The sequence below is a fragment of the Heterodontus francisci genome, chromosome 6 (assembly GCF_036365525.1).
Source record: "Heterodontus francisci isolate sHetFra1 chromosome 6, sHetFra1.hap1, whole genome shotgun sequence".
Classification (NCBI taxonomy): Eukaryota; Metazoa; Chordata; class Chondrichthyes; order Heterodontiformes; family Heterodontidae; genus Heterodontus; species Heterodontus francisci.
In genome coordinates, this window is record NC_090376.1 from 89,110,661 (window position 1) to 89,125,836 (window position 15,176).

A 15,176-nucleotide genomic window follows, 5' to 3' on the forward strand; every position below is an offset into this window, starting at 1 on the left:
AGGAAGAAAACGAGAGATTACCTCATCATCGTCATCATCATAAAAATTTACTCCTTTAGACTGGTTTTGCGAACCTCTTTTACATAAAGATCCTGATCTGCTTGAATTCCTTTTTGAATAAAATATCATAAATCAACAACTAAAATCATTTTCCATTTGTTTGAAATTCAAAAGAGGCTGTTATATATAATCACTTAAAGCAGAAAATGGCCCCAGCATCATTTCCCTGCATGTCTTGCAAAAGGCAGCAAGGAAATGCTATTCAGAGGCAAGGTTATCCCATCTTCCATGTAGCAAGTGAAAGGGTCAGATTAAAATGGAGATATTTAACGGATCAATTGGTTCTACCATTTCCTCACAACTTCACTACCTTTGGGAAAAACCTTTTCCTCCTCTGACCAATCACTGCTGTAACATGATTGAAATTAGAAACAGATTCATAATCAGTCACTCCATAGCATAGCACATGGCGGCCTTCCGGAGAGTGCCCTTCAAGTAACACGTCCACAGGCATTTGCATTTTTGACAAAAGATCATCAACCCGAGACATTGGGCCCAATTTTAACTCACACAAAACCCATTCACTTACACAGGGATTAAAATTGGGCCCATTAACTCTGTTTCTCTCTTCACAAATGCTGCCAGACATATTGAACATTTCCAGCATTTTCTGTTTTTAATCTCAGGTTTAAAGCCTTTGATATAAAAAAGTAACACATCTATAGTGCAAATACCAAAAGACAGAATGACACATTTAATGAACAAAGCCCCAACAGCTTTCCTATAAGTGTGAAAAACCTCTTTTTAACAAAATGTTTGTCGTATTTTATGCTACTTTTATCAATATTCAGTTTAACAGATTTGCAGAAATTTGATGGATGTAATTGTACTATTTTTGGAAGCCATGAAAGGAAATCAGTATTCAAAAATGTTATTAGTATAAAATATGTTGCAATTAAATTGCACACATTAAAATATTTGTGAAAATTATTTCTGTATTTTAAATAGTAATTATTTAGTATTCATTGATACATTTTACCTATAGATGTGGTAGGTAACTGTTTTTGTTGATATTTTAGACAATGAACAATACAAAAAGTGAATTAAGGTGGTCAAAATAATATTTTTGTAACTCTCTGGCTCGAAGTACAATGTTCCCAGAAATTTCTGTTTGCTGTGCACAGCCAGCCTTTTTGCACTGTGTGGTCCCTTTAAGATTACCGCATGATCCTGCATGCATCTTAAAGGGAACACTGGTTGTGCGCGGCCTGTTTGTTCCCTGCGCAGTATGTTGTGAATTGTTAAGTGGCCATGCAGCTTAGAGGGGACATTGGTCACATACAACTTTTACAGTGAACACAAGATTACACATTAATGTAGCTGTTCTGTCTACAAATGATGACTATACTGTTGAACGTTTCCAGCATTGAGGGGGCATGTTTCCACTTTGGGGAATTGGGTGCAAATTGTGCTGGGTAGAACTTCAAGTTTCCTTTAAAAATCATCTACATAATCACAAACGCAAAATCTTCTATGCACCATTGCAATTGGTCAGCGCAATGGAATATAATTGTTCATTTTCTTTGCACTGAAAAATATTTTTTGATATATTTAAGAATGGTAACCTGGTGCTGTTTTATTAATGCAGCTGAAGATGGGTTTATCACAAAAAAAAGTTTTTAATAAGAATATCCAGTCCTCCACCTGTCAGTAACTCAATTTTAAATCACTGAAAATAACAAAAAAACTATACTGATTCATTTACTAGTATACACTATTCAGTTTCTTAGTAAATTAAACATTTTTTTAATCAGTAAAACTTTTCAAAATGTGCACCGAAGAAAACAAGCTCGCTTTGAAGACCTTCCTTGAACAGCTGAAAACTACGGAAACTCGGCATCCTCATTATTACAATCTGGGGGGCATGGTCAGTTTTGTAGGCAGGGCCATGTTCAGGCGAAATGGACTGTGAAATTCGATTTACGCTTGACGTAATGTGCATTGAAAATTCCCCAATCTTTTGAATTGGGTCGGCTAATTTTAACTGGATTGCACTGATAAAACTAGTGCCATCTCTGCCCATGTGTTTTGTTTCAGGTTTACAACATCTACAGTTTATTGTTTACAACATTTTACATATAATGAAGCTAGGCCAAAGCAGCATCATTCAAAATTGATAACTGGCTTTCCAGTCATTTTTAAAGCCTTGCAACGATTACTTTCATCAATCTTATACTATACCTTCAAAACAGAAGGTATAGTGCAGTTTCAAAATATCCTTTCAAGGGCAGGAAAAAGATTATTTAAAAGCAAAGTTATCAAGTAAATTAAAACAGTTACTTCGAAACAAAAGTTTTTAGGTGTCTACTTATTCCTATGTATGTCAGTAGAATTTTAATTTACTCATTAAATATATGTAAGATGCACCCACAATCCTTCATATCTTATATAAGTCACATAATAAAGCTTAACGCATTTTTTTAAAATATGAAAATAGGGATACCCGAAGCAGTGTTCAATTTCACATCTTGGAGTCTGCCAGTGATGCTCATTTAGCGATTGAGAGCTTTGTTACTGCTGCGTGTTGCTGGTACATGATAACAAAGTATACATACCCCTGATTTTGTTTTGAAGAACTAGATAAAGAAGTTTCTTCCAAATCAGAATCATCACTAATTATAACCTGTAATAAACAAAATTTAACACATATCCATTATAAAGTTTAAAAAACACTGAAGACACTTTGAAATAAAAACAGAAAATGCTGAAAATATCATTGAGGAAGAAACAAAGTTACCAGCTAGATTTTCCCGTTTGGGGTCTGACGTTGGGATAAAATGCACGTTCCGATGTCGCACTATGTTGGTAACAGTCACCCGACACAACTTTTGTCGGATTGGCTAATTAAAGGCCAGAGGGCACCGTCATATCCAATTAAGAATGGCGGGCAGGCTTCTGACGTTGGAGGGCCAATAAGCGCTGAGAGAGCTGCAGCCTGCCAATGCAGGTAAGGGAATGAGAGGGCACATCAAGATGGAGGCACTTTTAAAAATGTTGAAATAAAAAATGGCCACAGCTGCCACGCTTTGAAAATGGCTTGGAGGTGGGATGATGCCGGCAAACCAGCACGACGCTCTTCCACGGTGATTTTTCTGCTTGCCCGTCTCTGGTCTCATTCCCATCGGGCTTCAAAAATCTAGCCCAACTTTTCAGGTCTGTGACCTTTCATCCTTTCCAGAATTTTCTGTTTCATTCCAGATTGCCAGCATCCACAGTATTTTACTCTTGCCTGGAGATTCTTTTCTTTTCTTAAATATAACTTACTATATATTTTTAAATAAATGTTTATTTCACTTTGATTTGAACTCTGGCTTGGATTGGGAAAGTGTTTTTGCCTTACAACATATACTTGTATATTAAAAAAAGGCACAGTAGGCTGCAACATTTCAAAATGTTATGCTCCACCTATGGCAAAATCCATTTCAAAAGTGTAAACATTTGAATGATATGCCTGATATACACTATGATGGGTCTTTTTAATATTGTAAAGGCCGATCATACAACTTAAATTTTGCAAAGAAAATGCCGATATTGTAGGTTTCTTGGGTACTGGCAAATTGAAGTGCAGCAACCCCCACCACCACCACCATCAAGGAGATTCTTCAGCTGAAGCAGCTGCAACAGGCCCCTGTCCTCATGGAGAGATTTTGGGGACCTGGCATAAATGAAATAGCAGTGTATGCCTCCATGTTGATGCGCCCTCTAAGAAGAGGTGATCTGCTTTGAGAAAGCCAGGGCCCGATCAAAGTGGGGGGGGGGGGTTGTCTAATAGCGGCAGCGCTTCAGCCATTGCTCCCCTCCCGATGTCTTCCCCCGCCAAATTACCAGCCCTCCCGCCTCCCAGCCCTAAAATTCAGCTCAGAGTCTGCAGCAGAACCCATCCCTTAATTGAGAGATATCCAGCTTCCCTCCAAAAAAGGGGTTTCCTACCTTTTCTCCCCAGCTTTCTCTCCTCTAACCCTCCCCTCTCTATCCTCCTTCGCCCCCCTTTCCAGCCCCATTTCCTTCCCTGGCTGAGTTCATACACCCCCATCCAGATCTAGTTATTCCCCTGCCCTCTATCCCTCCTTGACCTGAATGCTGCACATTGGTCCCATCTGCAAGGCCATTGTAGATTGACTGGTATATGATATTTTAATGAATGGTTAATCGACTATTAAACATTTTACCTCGTCAGAAGGACTTTGATGCCAAATCCGTACTGGATGCTGGCTAGATGCTTTAAAGGCTGAAAGAAAAAAAAATTTGTTACTGGTAATGTTATCGACAGCAAGACAATTTATTTTACAGTAGCAACACTGTGTCTAGCCTCAAGTAACATGGCAGTTTGAAAACATACATTTTCTACAAAAGTCTAACCTATTATATACATTAGTGATATCCTAAGGTATTGCTCAAGGTAATCTAGGATCTGCAGCATGGTTTCTGGTGCTTAACCAGGTTCTGTTGTAGCCTATGTGTCATAGCAAATTTACTGATTAACACAAGCGAAAAACATAACAGAAAAAGCCCCAGAGATAGGATAAGGCCTATGTGGAGTAAACTTCTTTGACATTCTAACACAAAATTGCTAACCTTATCAGTAACTTTATATTTGCTTTTTAAACAGTGAATAATTTGTAATGCATTATGGCATGAATTTATTTTTTTCTCCTTTACACAGGTGTGTGAAGAAATTACCGGTCTCAAAGAACAAGAAATTTGAGCAATTTGATCAGTTTTGTGGTCTTTGTTTGGTGAAAGCTAAGTTTCAAAAGAACAATTGAACAATTTGATTGGCTGGTTGGTTTTGTGGTGGTTGCTGGCTTTTGATTATTTTTAAACTTGTCTAGTGAACAGAATTGTTTTACAATTAAAATAAACCAATCAGTGAAAAATTTCAGTCAAACAGGATGGATAGTAAGAAGGCCTTGCATTTATATGATGCCTTTCAGGTCCCTTAGATGTCCCAGACAGCTTCACAGCCGATCAAGTACTTCTGGAGCGTAATCACTGTTGTAATGTAGAGAAACATGCCTGCCAATTTGTGTATAGTAAGGTACAACAAACACCAATGAGATAATCTGATTTTTAATAATGTTGGTTGAGTTAAATGTTGGCCAGGACATTGGCAGAACTCCCTGCTCTATTTCCAATCGTGCCACAGGATCTTGGTCAGCCAAAAAAATGTATTACCAACAGTACAGCATTCCATAACAAAAGGCTCCAATGCAACAAAAGTTGCACCTTATTCTATACATCTAACACCTAACTATGGTACATTGCTCAATGGAGAATACCTGGACCTCCCACCACATTCCTCCTCTCCCCCTTTTACACTTACTGTGGTCACTCAGACCAGGGCTTCAGGGGCTAACTTAGCAATATTGATTATTTTCTGTTCTGCAGACACCTGATACTTTGAGTAATGCGCCCCCCAAAAAAACCCCAAAAAACTTTAATTATATAGACAATTGGTGAATCCAAGTGTTGAACCATTGTGTATTGAAAATAACTTTGGTCTTTACTAGAGTCCAGAAATGAGCCACTGGTGACTAAAACTGCAACCTCGAGAACAAGAAAAATGCAGGAAGTAATTTTAAGTCTATTTTGATGCACTCAGCTATTGTGTTTAGTAGAGTACCTATATACAAAGTAATATAGTTAACGTAATGTTCAGCAGACCACCAGCAATTTTGTTTCTTTAAATACTATTCTATAGCTTCTTCTACAAAGATAACTGCAGTGGACAATTAAAAGAATGCTGAGTTTTGTAAGGTACCTCATTTGAGTATAAAAATGAGTTATTGTATTCCAAATAAAGGACTAATATTTGACACATCTGCAGTAGTTTGCTGAAATATAAATTGGCCTACCATCCATGATCAACATATTTTTTACAGGAGTAACTACTGGAGCCTTGTATGCCCTGCTGGAGACCTTTACTTCTTTGCTAGTCTCTCTTCCACTGCTCCCTAGTGAACCAAAGAGGAGAATTACTTAAGCTTGCCACATTTTATAGCATTAAAACATATTAATAAATCAATACAATGTTTGTAGTTATTTTCCATAAGGTCATAAAAGTTCTAGTTGACATTTTAAAAAACAGACACCATTTATGTCAAAACAGAAGCTGCTAATTAAAATGAATGATCAGAAGTATTAAGAAATTTTTCAAGTTTTGGAAAAATGTTTATTGTTCAATTCAAACTAGTAACTGAGCGTACGTTTGTAGTAAACAGCCTTACTTAGTTCATGGTGAGCAGCTTTGTTAATGTGAACATTTCACATACCTATAAAATTAATATCAAGAGTGTGCTTTGGAAAGCAAACACTGTCAAATTAGCTCCTTGAACAATCATCACTTAAATGGATGAATCCAACACAAAACATACTGACAGTTGGTTTCCAAGTTTAGTGCAGGGTGGGGGGAGGGCGTAGCACCTCCTCCTCATCCGCCATAACTTTAATAGAAAAGTAGAAGAGCAGTAGAAAGTCTGGAAAATTGCCTTTTATCTGGGATTTCCATGGCACTTTTGTCAAAATTACAATGGACAATTGGGAGGGCCTGTGTGGAAATTTAATCCCATTACTCTTAAAGGGCAAGGCAGGAGAGAAATACAAATATCCATTTATACAATCAAAGTTATTTATTGCCAATCATCATCATGCAGAATAATCTGTATTGTTAATATGGTGACTGCTTTAATTAATGCACCTCAAATACAGTCCCCAAAACCAATTAAACCCGCACAATGGAGATAAGCATATTTTAAAGTGACAGGCAGTTAAACACAGCTTTCTGTTCAGGACTCCACCACAAATCAAAATAATGACTCACTAATAATTTAAAAAATTTTCATGGGATGTGGATGTCACTGGCAATGCCAGCATTTGTTGCCCAACCCTAATTGTCCTCAACAACTGAGTGGTTTGCTAGGCCATTTCAGAGGGCAGTTATGAATCAACCACATTGCGGTGGCTCTGGAGTTACATGTAGGCCAGACCAGGCAGATTTCTTTCCCTAAAGGACATTAGTGAACCAGACTAGTTTTTAGAACAGTCGATGATAGCTTCATGGCACTGTTACCAAGACTAGCTTTCAATTCCAGATTTTTTAAAAACTAATTAATTGAATTTTAAATTCCACCAGCTGCCGTGGTGGGATCTGAACCGGTGTCCGCAAGGCATTAGCCTGTGCCTCTGGATTACTAGTCCAGTGACATTACCACTATGCCACTGTTTCCCCTAATTACGGCAGTGCCATACTTAGATCTAACATTTTAAGGACTGCGTTCTTTGCAGTTTTAGAAGGGGCATAAAAGCAGCTATAAGATTAGCAAAGAGATTTCTGGAACAAAACATTGTGTATAATTGTGGCAGTAATAGAACAAGCTTTTCCAGCTATGTTAGAAATCCATTAAGGTCTGTATCGGGCCACTGAAGGACCGATCCAAACCAATTCTCAGGCAGACCTGCTAGATGCTAATTTTGCATCAGTCTACATCCTGTCGATGATGCTCATGTTCCAGATGTTAGGTGCTCTGTACTGATTAGCATTATTAACATTAAAATAGACAGTAACATCTTGGCTAGAGTAGGAAAGTTCAGAATTGATAGGACTCTGGGTCCAGATAATATCCAACTGGGGGATAAGAGATGGGATGGGTTCTCTGTAAGTCCCTTACCCATTAGTTCAATAGTCAGGAACAGATCCCTTAGACTTAGTTCCCAATTTCAAAAAAAGGGGACAAATCATAGCCATGGAACTACATGTTTGCCAGCCTGACATTCATTATTGGGAATATGTTAGAAGGAATCATAAGAAATGCACTTTAGGATCACTGGGAAAGGGACAGGGCCATTGTGCAGGAAGCGTCATCAGTTGCAGCAGCTTGAGCTCCGGGTTTCAGAACTTGAGCAGCAACTGGGGACACTGCGTGAGGTTGAGAGCTTCATGGATATCACATTTATAGATGTGGCCACCCCATAGTTTAACAGTATGCAGTGAGAGAGGGAATGGGTAACCACCAAAAGTCAAGTAGAAACAGGCAGGTAGTGCAGGAGTTGCCTGAGTGCATCCCACTCTCCAACCAGTATTCAGTTCTGAATACTGATTACTGGGGAGTGTAGCCAGAGCCAAGTCCATGGCACCACGAGTCGCTCAGCTGTACAGGGGGGGTAGAAGGAAGACTGGAAGAGCAATAGTATTAGGTAATTCGAAAGTTAGGAGAATTAATAGATGTTTTTGCGGCTGCAGACGTGAATCCAGGATGGTGTGTTGCCTCCCTGGTGCCAGGGTCAAGGATGTCACTGAACGGCTGCAGAGCACCCTGAGGGGGAGGCTGAACACCCAACAGTTGTGGTGTATCATGCGCAAGTGAGCATTGAAATAGGAGGATAGTGCAGATGAATGTGTGGCCGGAAAGATGCAGGAGGGAGGACTTTAGATTCTAAAGGAAAGCATTACAGTGCTGAAGGGAGAGGATATCCTGGAGGGGTCAAGGACAGAATATATTTGGCTAAAGCTAAGGAACAAAAAAGGTGCAGTTACATTGCTTGGTGTTTTCTCTAGGCCACTAACTAGTGAAAAGGATGTAGAGGAACCAATTTGCAAGGAAATAACAGAGAGGTTCAAGAATTATCTAGTAATTACAATGGGGGACTTTAATTATCTGAATATAGACTGGGATAGTAGAAGTGTAAAGGGCAGACAGGGACAAGAGTTCCTAGAGTGTGTGTTCAGGAAAACTTTCTACAGCATAATGTTTCCAGTCCAACGAGAGGAAGCACTGCTGGACCTGGTTCTTGGGAATGAAGTGGGCCAAGTGGATCAAATATCAGTAGGAGAACATTTAGGGTACAGTGATCATTGTATCATAAAGTATAGATTGGCTATGGAAAAAGGACTAAAAACAACCTAGAATAGGAATAATTAACTGGGGAAAGCCAACTTCAATGGGGTAAGAATTTTTAAAGTGGAGGTAAATAGATTCTTGTTAGGCAAGGGAATCAAGGGTTATCAGGGGTAGATGGGAGTATGGAATTTGAAACACAAACAGAACAGCCAAGGTCTTATTGAATGGTGGAGCAGGCTTGACGGGCTGACTGGCCAACTTCAGCTCCTAATTCATATGTTCGTATGTTTGTAGAGTGGATCTGGGCCAAATAAACTGGAATCAAAGGTTGGCAGGAAAAACAGTAGCTGAGCAATGGGCTACCTTCAAAGAAGGGATAGTTTGAACACAGTCAAGATATATTTTTCGAAGGGAAAGCAAATCCAGAGCTCCCTGGATGACAAAAAAGAGATAAGGATGAAAAAGAAAAAGTGTGCTAATGACAGATGTCAGCTGGATAATACAACGGAGAACCATGCTGAATATAAAAGTTTCAGAGGGGAAGTGAGAAAGTAAATAAGAGAAACAAAGTGTGAGTATGAAAAAAGACTGGCACCTAACATAAAAGGGAATCCCAAAGTCTTCTTTAGGCATACAAATAGTGAAAAGGTGGCAAAAGGAAGAATAGGGCTGATTGGAGACCAAAAAGGGAATTTACACATGAAGGCAGGGGGATAAGCTGAGGTCCTTTTCTGATTGGCAGGACGCGACGGGTGGAGTCCCACAGGGGTCTGTGCTGGGGCCTCAACTTTTTACAATTTATATCAATGACTTAGATGAGAGGAGCGATGGCATGGTAGCTAAATTTGCAGATGACACAAAGATAGGTAGGAAAATATGTTGCGAAGAGGACTTAAGGAGGTTGCAGACCAATATAGATAGGTTGAGTGAGTGGACAAAAATCTGGCAGATGGAGTATAATGTGGGAAAATGTGAAGTTGTTCACAAGAATAAAAAAAAGCGGAGTATTACTTAAATGGAGAACGACAGCAGAACTCCGAGGTGCAGAGGGATCTAGTTGTTCTAACACATGAGTCACAAAATGTTAGTATACAGGTACAGCAAGTAATGTTTAGTTTAGAGATACAGCACTGAAACAGGCCCTTCGGCCCACCGAGTCTGTGCCAACCATTAACCACCCATTTATACTAATCCTACACTAATCCCATATTCCTACCACATCCCCACCTGTCCCTATATTTCCCTACCACCTACCTATACTAGGGACAATTTGTAATGGCCAATTTACCTACCAACCTGCAAGTCTTTTGGCTTGTGGGAGGAAGCCGGAGTACCCGGAGAAAACCCTAATGGAATGCTATTCTTTATTACGAGAGGAATTGAAAATAAAAGGAAGGATGTGATGCTTCAGTTACACAGGGCATTGGTGAGATCACATCTCAAACAGTGTGTGCAGTTTTGGCCTCCTTATTTAAGAAAGGATGTAAATGCTTTGGTGGCAGTTCAGAGAAGATTTACTAGATTGATACCTGGAATGAGTGGGTTGGATTATGAGGAAAGGTTGGATAGACTGGGCTTATTTTCATTGGAGTTTAGAAGAGTGAGGGGAGACTTGATTGAAGAGATAAGATCCTGAACAATCTTGACAAGGTGGATGTGGAAAGGATGTTTCCTCTTGGGGGCGAGTCCAGAACTAGGGGGCACTGTTTTAAAATTAGCAGTTGCCCTTTTAGGACAAAGATAAGGAGAAATTTTTTCTCTTAGATGGTCGTGCAACTTTGGAACTCTCTGCCTCAGGAGATGGTGGAGGGTGGGGGCGGGGGGGGGGAAGGTGTCATTGAATATTTTTAAGGCGGGGTTCCGATGAAGGGTCACTGACCCGAAACGTTAACTCTGCTTCTCTTTCCACAGATGCTGCCAGACCTGCTGAGTGGTTCCAGCATTTCTTGTTTTTATTTCAGATTTCCAGCATCTGCAGTATTTTGCTTTTATATTAATGTAGATAGATTCTTGTTAGGCAAGGGAATCAACTGTTATCAGGGGTGGATTGGAGTATGGAATTCGAGACACAAACAGATCAGACATGATCTTATTGAATGGCGGAGCAGACTCGAGGAGCCGAATGGCCTACTTCTGTTCCTTGTTCGAATGCTCGTAAATGAATACTTTGCATCTATCTTTACCGAGGAAGAGATGCTACCAAGACCACGGTGGAAGAGAAGGTAATTAATACATAAAAGGATTTAAAATTGATAAGGAGGAGCTATTAGAAAGGCTGTCAATAAAGCACCAGAACCGGATGAGCTGTATCCAAGGATAGTGAGGGAAGTGAGAGTGGAAAATGGGGAAGCACTCTCTGTTCCCCACCCCCCACCCCCGCTCACACTGTTGCAGAGTGGAACACTCAGCAGATGGTTGGACAGTTCTTTTAAAAAACATCGCGCTGTCGGTGTCAAAACTGACAGCTGCAGACATCGGGAACAGAGGTTTCCTAATAAACTGGGGGTTTTCCAGCGGGCTTTTAAAAAAAAGTCAGAGCCCCATAATTTTTCAGTCTTCTTTAGACTCGGGGATGGTGCCAAAGGACTAGAGAATTGCAAAAGTTACAACAGGGTTGTCCACCTTTTTGGGCAGAGGGCTGGAATATGATTTTTGCTCAGCCCAGGGGGCCAGCAAGCAAATTTTAAAAAGTAAAGGCAGTAAAAATTTACCTTACTAATAAAAACAACAAATGTGCATTTTTGTGAAGAAGCTTTAAACAGGACGACTAATTTATTGACACCTTCTCGTCACTATATTGAAAACTAATTTAGTGACATACCTGGCATTGTTTTTGCTTACATAAGTAGTCAATCTCTGCCCGTGCACGTGACGTAGCGATGCACAGTATTCCCCGTTCTCCCCGCCCTGTCTGTGTGTGTGTGTGTCGTTCTCTCTTCCCTCCCCACTCCCCTCTAGGACTACTGGACACAGATTGAAAGTTTTATGCAAAAGATACAGGAGGATTATGAGGAAGCACTTTTTTTACGCAGCAGGTAATGACCTGGGACTCACTGCCCACAAGGGTGGTGGAATTGAAGATGATCAATGACTTCAAGAGGAAGTTGGATGGCCACCTGAGAGAAATAGACTTGCAGGGCTACGGGGATCGAGCCAGTGTGTGGGACTGACTTCATAGCTCCGTTGAAAGCCGGCATGGGCTTGATGGCCTCCTTCTGTGCCGTAAGTAAATTACTCTTTGTCTCCCTCTCCCTGCTCTCCATCTCCTCTCCCAGTGTCTCCAGTGTTCCCCGCGCTCTGTCCCCCACTCTCGCTCTCTCTGTTCCTCCCCCCATCTCATCCCCTTTCTCTCTGTTCCCCTCCACCTCCCCCCCGCCCCCCGCACACTCTGTTCCCCATTCTCTCTCGCACTGTTGCAGAGTGCAACACTCAGCAGATGGTTGGTCAGTTCTTTTAAAAAGCATCGAGCTGTCAGTGTCAAAACTGACAGCTGCAGACATCGGGAACAGCGGTATCCCAATAAACTCGGGGTTTTCCGGCAGGCTTTTAAAAAAAAGTCAGAACCTGCCCCGGAAAACCCCGAGTTTGTTAGGAAATGGCTGTTCCCGATGTCAGCAGCTGTTAGCTGTGAAACTGACAGCGTGATGTTTTAAAAAGACCGCTCTGTAAGAAAAGGGAAATTTCTCATCTCCAGTCACAGTAAGGATGAGGAACAGCCCCGGCAACAGTTTACATCCGCAGGCTGGATGGAAATGTTTGCCGAGGCCAGATCCTGGCCCGCATGCCGTATGTTGGGCAACGCTGTGTTACACCCTTGTTTAAAAAAGGGTGTAATGTTAAACCCAGTAACTACAGGCCAGTCAGTTTAACTTTGGTCGTGGGGAAACTTCTAGAAACAATAATTCAAGATGAAATTAATAGTCACATGGACAAATGCGGGTTCATTAAGGAAAGCCAGCATGGATTTGTTAAGGGAAAATTGTGTTCAACTAACTTGCTGCAGTTTTTTGAAGAGGTAACAGAGAGGGTTGATGAGGGCAATGTTGTTGATGTGGTGTACATGGACCTCCGGAAGGCATTTGATACAGTGCCATACAACAGACTTGTGAACAAAGTCATAGATCATGGAATAAAAGCGATAGTTACCACATGGATACGAAATTGGCTGTGTGACAGGAAAGAGTAGTGATTAATGGATTTTTTTTGGCTGGAGGAAGGTTTGTGGTGGAGTTCCCCAGGGGTCAGTGTCAGGACTCTTGATCTTCTTGATATATATTAATGACCCAGACCTTGATGTACAGGGCACAAATTTGTGGACGATACAAAACTTGGAACCACTGTGAACTGTCAGAAGGATAGTAGAACCTCAAAAGGACATAGAAAAGTTGGTGGAATGGGTGGATAAGTGGCAGATGAAGTTCAATGTGGAGAAATGTGCATTGCTTCATTTTGGTAGGAAGCATGAGGAGAGGAAATTTAAAATAAAAGGTTACAATTTAAAGGGGGTGCTCGAGCAGAGGGACCTGGGGGTATATGCGTACAAATCACTGAAGGTGGCAGATCAGGTTTAGAGGGAGGTTAATAAAGCATACAGTATCCTAGGCTTTACTTACAGGAACATAGAGTACAAGAGCAAAGAGGTTACGTTGAACTTGCATAAGACACTAGTTCGGCCTCAACTGGAGTATTGCGTCCAGTCCTGGGCACCGCACTTCAGGAAAGGTGTGAAAGAATTGAAGAGAGTGCAGAAAAGATTCACGAGAATGGTTCCAGGGATGAAGAACTTCAGTTATGAAAATAGATTGGAGAAGTTGGGACTGTTTTCCTTGGAGGAGAGAAGGCTGAGAAATGATTTGACAGAGGTTTTCAAAATCACGAGGGCCTGGACAGAGTAGATAGGGAGAAATTGTTCCCACTCATGAAAGGATCAAAAACAAGAGTGCACAGAATTAAAGTCATTGACAAAAGAAGAGAAAGCGACATAAGGAAAAACTTTTTCACGCAGCAAATAGTTAAGGTTTGGAATGCACTGCCTGAGAGTGTGGTGCAGGCAGGTTCAATCGAGGCATTCAAAAGGGAATCAGACCTATCTGAAAAGGAATAATTGGCAGGGTTATGGGGAGAAGGCAGAGAATGGCATTAGGTGAACCGCTCATTCGAAGAGACAGTGCAGACACGAAGGGCCGAATGGCCTCCTTCTGTGCTGTAACAATTGCTGATTCGGTGATTAGAAATTCACAATATAGCTTCTAAACAAAATAGGTCATACCTAACAAATATTATAAGAGTTGAGAGTAGTGGATAATGGAAATCTAGTAGGCAGTGTCTATCTGGACTATCAAAGCCTTTGATAAGATACCTCACACTACATTACTTCACAATGTAGAATCTTGTAGTTAACAGCAGAAATCTGAAATGCTAGATGAGGAATTAGCTCCAATTCCACAGCCAAAATTTTGTACTTAACAGATATAGTTCAGCTTGGAGACACATTACTAATGGTGTACCCCAGGGATTGGCCCTAGGCCTACTACTCTTCAGTCTTTAAGAAAGGCCTGGACAGCAGTGTTGGGAGTAGGGCAAGGAAGTTTGCAGATGACACCAATATGTGCACAAGGGTCAATATGATAAGAGTGCAGTGAAATCAAATCCAAAAAGATTTAGATGTGCTGGGGAGTGGGGCGCACAATGGCAAATAGTATTTAATTTCGATAAATGCAATGTCATGTGTGTTGGTAGGACCGACACAGAACACATGCATTATTTGTAGGGCACAATACCGAAAAAGACAGAGAAAAAGATCTTGGCAATGATGTGCTCAGATTGCTAAAGATTCATGACCAATGTAGAGAAATTATATCTAAAGCTAACAGGGTATTGTGTTGTATTAACAGAACCAGACATTTTGACACTATACAGGTTGATCAAACTGCAAATTGAGTACTTTTGGTCCCCCCAAATGATGGGTTTTATCACCTCTGTTGCCTTGGAGTAGGTCCAGAAAAGAGCTTCAAGAATGATTCCTAGTTTAAAGAACTTCAACTACTCCAATCAGCTCAAGGACCTTGATCCATTTACTTTACAGCAACAGGGACTTAGAAGTGACCTGCTAAAAGGATCTATAAATTAATTAAAGGACTAGATAGTGTCTCTATTGATTAATTGTTACAGTTTTTCAGATTGTGGAGGACCAGATGTCATGATGTTAACCTAAGTATGTGTAGGAGTAGACTGGATGTTAGGCAGTTCTTTTCCCCAGAGAATTCTGTGCCTGTGGAA

At 40.6% G+C, this 15,176-nt stretch overlaps 1 protein-coding gene across 1 annotated transcript in view; it reads right to left on the bottom strand.

Moving 5' to 3' along the window:
- The window catches only part of mre11a (MRE11 homolog A, double strand break repair nuclease), a 79,766-nt gene that overhangs the window by 17,534 nt on the left and 47,056 nt on the right, over positions 1–15,176 (bottom strand). Inside the window, exons 16-19 of the mRNA XM_068034011.1 lie at positions 5,916–6,014; positions 4,230–4,288; positions 2,616–2,683; positions 22–109 (exon numbers count right to left, since the gene is read on the bottom strand). Coding sequence (XP_067890112.1) covers positions 22–109; positions 2,616–2,683; positions 4,230–4,288; positions 5,916–6,014 — 314 coding nt within the window. The remainder of the gene's footprint in view (positions 1–21; positions 110–2,615; positions 2,684–4,229; positions 4,289–5,915; positions 6,015–15,176) is intronic.